Source organism: Malaclemys terrapin, chromosome 10 (genome assembly GCF_027887155.1).
Source record: "Malaclemys terrapin pileata isolate rMalTer1 chromosome 10, rMalTer1.hap1, whole genome shotgun sequence".
In the NCBI taxonomy this organism is placed as follows: domain Eukaryota; kingdom Metazoa; phylum Chordata; order Testudines; family Emydidae; genus Malaclemys; species Malaclemys terrapin.
The window spans coordinates 81,226,053-81,234,311 of NC_071514.1; the positions used below are offsets into that span (position 1 = coordinate 81,226,053).

At 49.1% G+C, this 8,259-nt stretch overlaps 1 protein-coding gene across 1 annotated transcript; it reads left to right on the plus strand.

Moving 5' to 3' along the window:
• Positions 1–239: 239 nt before the first annotated feature.
• On the plus strand, positions 240–1,325 carry LOC128844836 (chemerin-like receptor 1). The gene has a single exon (XM_054042871.1). It carries the CDS (start codon positions 240–242, stop codon positions 1,323–1,325), a length of 1,086 nt encoding a protein of 361 aa, XP_053898846.1.
• Positions 1,326–8,259: the final 6,934 nt, after the last annotated feature.

An 8,259-nucleotide genomic window follows, 5' to 3' on the forward strand; every position in this document is an offset into this window, starting at 1 on the left:
TGCCACAAGTACTCCTGTTCTTATAGGTCTACCTTTGTAAAGTGTTGTTGAGAGCCTCAGATGAAAAGCTCTAGATAAGCATTGTCAATACTAAATGTCAGTTATTTCCCAGATTCGTGGTCTTACAGGTTTTTGGTGCGCTGTTGTTGGCAAAGATTCTCACCTCACACCGATTGCCCTGCAACTGCCAGTGCCGCAAATAATAGCAGACGTGTTCTTGTCTAGTTGCAGGAGCCCAGATGGTGATGGAAAACGTCTCTTCCTCTTCGCTGTTCTCAACCAGCTCCACCACTCAGCATGAAAACTCCACTGTGTCCAATTACTTCTCTGGCCTCCAAAGGAGCATGCATATCCTTTCCATGGTGGTCTACAGCCTTGCGTGTCTGCTGGGGGTGACGGGCAATGGCCTTGTCATCTGGATCGCTGGCTTCAAGATGAAGAAGACAGTAAATGCCGTGTGGTTTCTAAACCTGGCTGTTGCTGATTTCATCTTCACCTTTTTTCTGCCCTTCAGCATCGCCTACACTGCCCTGGGCTTTCACTGGCCATTTGGGAAGCTCCTGTGCAAACTGAACAGCACCATTGCCTTCCTCAACATGTTTGCTAGCGTCTTCCTCCTAACAGTGATCAGCATAGACCGGTGCATTTCGGTGATTTGCCCTGTGTGGTCTCATAACCACCGGACACCAAAGTTGGCTTCCAACATTGCCCTGGTCACATGGGTCCTAGCCTTCATCATCAGCTCTCCGTATCTTGTTTTTCGAGACACGGCTACTAATTCGAAGAACGTCACCAGCTGTTACAATAACTTTGCCCTGTCTGATGACTATAAATCTGAGGCGACACGTCGGCTGTGGAGAATGAGGCACAAAGCGATGATCGTAACCAGATTCTTATGTGGGTTTCTCATCCCCTTCACCGTGATCCTTGTCTGCTACAGCATCATTGCCGTCAGGATGAAAAGGAGCCATCTAGCCAGGTCCACTAAGCCTTTCAGGATCATTGTTGCTGTCACAGTGTCTTTTTTCCTCTGCTATTTCCCGTACCATGTCTTCTGCTTGCTGGAAATGTCTAAAAACTCTTCCAATCAGGAGCTGAAAATGGCCCTTTACATAGGGATCCCCTTGGTTTCCAGTCTTGCCTTCTTCAACAGCTGTATCAACCCCATCCTCTATGTCTTTGTGGGGCAGGACTTCAAGGAGAAGTTCCGACAGTCCATCCTCTCCGCCTTCGAGGGGGCCTTCAGTGAGGACTCCATCCTGACCACCCTGGCCAGCAAGAGAAAATCCAGAGCCACTTCTGAAGCAGAAATTCCGGGGGTTTAATCAGTAGCTAATGGCCCAAATTTTAGTGGTAAGTTACAGGAGACCCAGTTCTGTCCTCTGCCATGCCAGTGCAGTTCCCGTGGATTTCAATCAGAGTCGTATTGTGTCACTGAAGGCAGAAATGGGCTCTGGGTGTGTGATTTGCTCCGGTTTGGATGTGCGAAACCCAGGGTGACTTACACACCAAGGAGGTGAAACAGCTGGATGGAGCGGGGCTGTAGAATGAAAAGCAACTGACAGAGGGTTGTTAAATAAGTAGCAACCCCCTGCCACATATACTTTACACTCTCCTGTTGGTTGTTTTTCCTGCTATTTCCCCCTTTTTCATTTCCCTCAGTGTGTAAGTCACACTCATTTTGACACACCCCTGGAGGACCAGATCAGTGCAAGTTACTCTGTTTTTGCCACTTCTGCTCATTTTTAACTTGAAACGTAAGCACGGAATGTGGCCCGGAGAATGTAATGGCAGCCGGGTTATACCCAGTCTGCACTTGGCCCGTTATTTCTAGATACAGTTTGTCTGTTTTATTGGCCTGCCTTCGCTGATACCTGCTGTAGCGTTCCCTTGGAAAAAAGCCAATATTTGCTTAGCAAAATGTGTTCCACAATACCCATGTTTAAAAGATGAAGATGCCATTTCAGGTTTCCTTTACCAGCAGTCAGACCGTACCAGTCATCAGTTCCGCGTTGCTCACCTTCTGTAGAACATCCAGGACCTGAAGAGCCAACCCTTTAGGCCTAATGGCTTGTGCACTGTTATTTTGTTGGTCCGCTGACAGGTCTCCCAGCATCTTCCTTATCAGGGTTCCCCGTAAAGAAATTAGGATTCTCTCCACAGTGACTCATTTTGCATCCGAAGAAGTGAGGTTTTTTTACCCACGAAAGCTTATGCCCAAATAAATCTGTTAGTCTTTAAGGTGCCACCAGACTCTTTGTTGTTTTTGTAGATACCGACTAACACGGCTACCCCCTGATACTTCATTTAACAAATGTCTTCTATCCAGCGTAGCCTCGGGGATCACCTTGTGGATTCTGATGCAATACACCCAGGGCGAAACCCCACTTATATTTACAGCTGTGTAGCCTCATTGACTTCACCTGACTTCGGTCGGGTGGCAGGAGCGTAGCGGTAGCTGTTGCCAAGTGTCCTACAAACTGCTCTTTGCAGAGGTCCCAAAATGCTTGAGTGCCACTAAGTGGCAACATGGTGCATTGTTGCTCCTATATATATATATCTATGTACACACGCAGAGGAGAAAGGGGGAAGATATTCTGGTAAGTCCTAGAGAGTCCTGTTAGAGAGTCCTGTGGCACCTTTAAGACTAACAGATGTGTTGGAGCATAAGCTTTCGTGGGTGAATACCCACTTCGTCAGACGCATGTCCTGATAAGTCCTGTTTACAAATAAGTGAGATCAGCAGACGTGAAGATCCTTTTTCATGTCATGTATTATTATCTGGTGCACTGGTCCTAGTGAACTAGAGGCTTAGGAGAAAATAACCGGTTCAGCAAAAAGGTGGCTGGAAGACATTGTATTATTGATCCTCTTCGCATTGTGTCCTTATCCTCGTTGATGCTATTGTGTATGGGCACGATCCAAAATGTACTGAAGTCAATAGAAAGGCTTCCTTTACTCCCAGGAGTAATCCCTTTTGAGTTAATGGGACTACTCATGTGAGTAAAGTGATGTGTTTTTGCAGGACCAGGACTCTAGGTAGTAAAACTATATAATTTTCCTCCCAATATATACTGGGACGTGGACTAATAGCTGTGCCCTGTTATTCAGGTTTGATATAAAATACACGTTTTTCTGACTGGCAGCTCTCAATGTTAGACATTTTACTGTCTCTCAAATAGCTGAGACCTGATCGTTTGTACTTCACGTAATGAATGTTAAAAATCAATAAAAACATTTAAAAACACACAGCCTGTGGATCTAATGACTGTCGTGCCACCCTGTGCTGAAATGCATGGAAATACTCAATGATCACAACTGACCATGCAAGTTCACCTTGGGCAGTGGAACAACTAACCAAAACAGCCGAACCATCCGGAGACCACTGGTGTTAGGGGCAAAACTGAAGTAAATGGGGCTCTAACCTGGGCTCAGGGATCTGTGCATGTGGATCCAATTGAAAGACTGGGCTCCTCGCTTATGAGTTGATCTCAGTGGTTTTGATACATTGGAAAACCAGTGGGTTGAGAATGACGAAATAATACCCCCCTTATGCCTCCAGGCTGTATCTGCTTGAGCGTCATACTGGAAGCTGCTGCGAATGAGGGTTTTGGGTTTTGTTCAGCAGGAGTGATCAGTCTTTGGCCAGGTTTATTTTTTAGAAGGGAAAACCTATGATCAGGAAAGGCATTTCAGCATAGAGTGAGATGCTGGTCTAGGAGGCCGTCATGCCCTTCTTCCTGTCCTTGTGTAACTTGTCCTCCGCTGCCTTTCCCTTCACCTAGCAGGTTCGGGAAACCCCGGTGTTCAATAGCAGTCTGTTAATCCAAGTGAGAAAAAAGAGCATAAATTATATCTGCTCTGCTCTCCCTACTTGTTAATATGGTTCGCACACATATGAACACGTTGTGCGGCTGCGTAGAATGAGAACTGTCACTCACATACATGTAGGGAGCCAGTAGGGGTCCACTGGCCTATGCAGTATTTAACAGAATTAATGTAGACATTGATCCTTCCAATGCTTAACTTTAAGCATGTGAGTAATTCCATTGAACTCAGTGGGACTAGTCACAAAGTCAAGCACCCTGGTAAGCGCTTGCAGGGCTGGGTTCAGAGAGAGTTGACCTTTGCCAGCAATTGCTGACTGTTCTCCAGATCAAACTGCACCCGACAAGTGCCGTGTTTGTTCTGCAGCATGCAACTGAGGGGATATTTACTTACTCCCAGAGGTGAACTGCAGTATCAAGGTTGTTCAGACCAGCATTTGACCTCCTTGCTTTTTACTTATGTTTGCAAAGTCCATGTAATTCCTACAGAGGAGTGGCTCTCACAGCACAGACCTTGGCACTTCTGATCCCGGCTCTGACTCTCTGACACAGATTCTCTGGACTAGATACACTATGTTTGGCAGAAATCCAGAGGAGGAGGCCTTAATCCCAAGGCCTCTGGGCACTGACCCAGTCCCCAACATAAAAGTGAGCAGCCTTCAGGGGGCATTTAGGCAGCAGGGTTCTGGGTGCCCCCACAACAGCCCTTTGTCCCACGAAGTGGCACAACCACAAAGCAGCCTTTATGAACCACAGACTCCAGCTCCCCATGTGACAGAGAGAAAATGACTTAGGCCAAACTGTGCAACCATGGGTACCTAACATTAATTGCCTAGATTTGTATTAATTTCAGTGGGAGCAGCAGGTGCCCAGTGCCTTTGAAAATCAGGCAACTTATTCAGGTGCCTAACTTTGTTGCCCAAATATGAAAATGTAGGACTCAACAGCTCTATGCCTCAGTGTCCATACCTGTAAAACGGGGATAATACATACCCTGCAGCTTGTCTCAAGGGTGCGGTGAGGCTTAGTTATTATTTGTAATGCAGTAGTGCCTAGAAAGAAAGAAAATACACTAGTGTCTCAGAACAGTAAATCAAGCCCCACAAAACCCTTGTATGGTAGGTATTATTACCCTCAGGAACTTAGATGTTAGTGTTAGGCATTATAGAAAACCCTATGGCAGACTAAAATCTTAGGGGTAAACTAAGGCACGGAAAGGTTTTAATGTTCCAAGGGTCACACAAAGTCAGAAATAGAATCCTGGAATTCTACCTACCAGTCCCATGTCCCCACTTGACCCACCTCCTTTCTTGCCATCATTTACCTTTGCCCTCATTAACCCCCACTCACCCTGTCCTCTGCCTAAACATGCCTCCTTACAGACCTCTTTGTCAATTCATCCCACCCTGAACTTGGTGCCTTCTTTCAGGCCTCCTTGTATGCAGGGCCGGCTCCAGGCACCAGGCAACCAAGCACATGCCAGAGGGCGGCCAATCTTGGGGTGGCGGGGGGCAGTGCGGCGCGGCATTCCGCGGAGGGGGGGCGCTCCGGCGGCGCGGCGCTTGGCAGGGGGGCGGTGCGGGGCGCGGCGCTCGGGCGGGTGTTCCGGCGGCTCGGCGGGGGGGGGGGGGTGGGCTCCGGCGGCGCGGCGCTCGGCGGGGGTGTTCCGGCGGCGCGGTGCTTGGCGGGGGGGGGAAGGGGGGGCCTTGGCGGGGCGGCGCTTTTTTTTTGCTGCTTGGGGCAGCAAAAAAGTTAGAGCTGGCCCTGCCTGTATGCTCCAGAAGGCTTCCCCATAATGCCTGCCAGGTGCCTCATCTTCAAATCACTTCCAAAAAACCATGCGTTCTGAACAGCGTACCAGTGATAATATCCACGTGCCATGATTGTTCACAGGTGCCAAGCACCCTCATGTCCCCTCCCTAGTCCATTATATACTGCCTTCTCCTGATGCCAGTGTCCCATTCTGACAGCAGTGTTGCCCCTCTGCTGAGCAGCAACAGATGTCTGAGGCCTTCCAGGTGGCTTCCCAGTGGAGAAGAAATCAGTGATGCCTGGGTGTATTCTAAGTGTAACTTGGGTCATTAACACACATACTCCAGGCCTGGAACAGAGGTGGTCAAACAGCACAGCAGGCAATCCCTTTTTCCAGGACTCTCAGTCATCCTCAAGTCTTACAGGACAACTCTGCCCTAAGAACTGACTCAAATCAGATTCCAAGGCCAGAAATCAAACTGTCCTGCTGCTCGTACAGAAACTGCCTTCAACGCGGAACTGGGCCTAGCCAAAGCTAACAACAACACAACAGGTCTTCCCAGGACTGAACATTCGGTGGTGCATGCCAGGAAAAAGAACTTGGAAGACTCTGTAGCAGCACCACCTGGTGACACCTGCTGAAACAATATTGTAGGTATTGCAAAATGCCACACACAGAAAGGGCACTGGCGATTTTTTTTAACAAAAGTAATTAACTGCTCACAGTCATGGCTCTGTTAATGAACACTCTGGAGACAGAACTGGTGCTATCATAGTCTGATCCTATAGCCCTTGCGTAACCAAACACCCCAGTAACGTCAATGCAGCTGTAGCCGGAGACAAGATCAGTTCCAACATAAATCTTCCCTTGTGCGGAGTTCTCACATGTCAGATTATCTCACTATCACAGGATCTCTCATTTGTAACCAGAGGGCAACGTATTGATTTTCTTCCATGTCCACTTTAGTTGTCACTCTCTTATCAGAAAAGGTTAATTATGAAAAAAGCATAAAATAGTCACCAAACCCATAAAACTCCTTCAAAGCTGACCAGTGAGTCCAGGCAATAGATTCCCCTCCCCGTGATGCAGTTGTACTTTCAAGGTGATTTTAAATTTAATCAGGTGCGGGGCGGGGCAGGGCGGGGGGGGAAGGTGTTCTCAGAAAGAGCTGAGAGTTCGTTCTGACTGTTTGCAGTAGCTGAAAAATGTGTTAAATCTGCTGTCCCAACCGATATGATTGGTTCCTGTGACAGGCAACTCCCTGGGTGAGCCTATGAAAGCACAACTCATTTGATCAAAGTGGAGGGTTGTGAGGGATGAGCCTCAGCAGGGGATAGGAAGAATCAATTGGGGTTAGTGTGGATTAGCAGCAGAGGTGGATCTGGCAAGGCTGTTAGTGTTTGGTGAACTGAGTAAGGCAAATATAGTATTAAAAGCAGTTTGGTGAGGGACATAGCTGCAGGGCTTGGAGGATGACTCTTGCTGGAAGGGTCACTGTAGATTCAGAAGCGTATGGTGAGCCCCTAGGCAGGAATTACGGTAGCCTGACCCATGTTTGAGTGTGGTTCTTGAGGGCAGGGTAACAACTGCTGCTTTATTGGCCAGACCTGGAGGCAGGGCCGGTGCTACCATTTAGGCCAACTAGGCGGTTGCCTAGGGTGCCAAGATTTGGGGGCACTAAAAAGCGGCGCCCCCAATTTTTGTTTGTTTGTTTGTTTACAGCGGCTGCTGCACTGGGAGGGAGAGGGAGTCTGAGCCGCCGCCGGCAGCCCAGGGGTTCCCCGGGTCAGCGCGCCACCGGCAGCCCAGGGGAACCCCTGGGTCAGAGCTGCCGCACGGATCCCCGGGCGGTGGGGAGCTGCCGCAGGGGGGTGCCTCAGGGCGGGGGGGAGCTGCCGCAGGGCTCCCCAGGCCCGGGGGAGGGAGCTGCCACGGGGGGGGGGTGCCTCAGGGCGAGGGGGGGGAGCTGCTGCTGGGGGGGGGGTGCTTCAGGGTGGAGGGGGGATGGGGAGCTGCCGCAGGGCTGGGGGGACGCAAGGTGGAAGTTTTGCCTAGGGCACGAAACTTCCTTGCACCGGCCCTGCCTGGAGGAATGTTGTTACAAAGCCAGGCTGTAGACTTGGGTATGGTGAGTGTAGATTTTGGACCTGTGCTGCAAAAAAGCCCGGCTCAAAGAGTCCAGTTACAACATAGTTATGTCTTGACGTATTTAAAACACAGCTACATCTTGCACTGCAGGCTGAGCCTAACCGTGTTCCTAAACGGTGCTAAAATCTTAGGCGGAGCAGAGCTCTAGCACTCCTAGGCCCTGTAAAATAGAATAGATGGCACTGTAAAACAGAACGGTATTTCAACCATGATGGGGGTAACTGAGGTGTAAGTGGGTCTCCTGACGTGGCTCTGCTTGTAATGAAGACAGCACCTAAGCGAAGGGTGTGATGGGATTTCCGGTAAGCTAAGGCCTGGTCTAAGTTGGAGTGTGAAACATGTTCTTAGCATCAGTTGGTTATTATTTACGTATCATGGCGCTAGAGTGACACAAATCTAGTATACGATTCGCTACACCTCTTAAGTCAGGGTCTATAGCCCAAGTACTTACAGTCTAGCTCTGACAAAAAGGACACATGAGGCTACTGTGCTGGTGTGAGCATCAGGGAGGAGACCCAGCAAGGAGGCCGT

What these genes read in the sequence shown, in the direction of transcription:
- LOC128844836 (XM_054042871.1), top strand. Translation starts at nt 240, where the DNA reads ATGGTGATGGAAAACGTCTCTTCCTCTTCGCTGTTCTCAACCAGCTCC.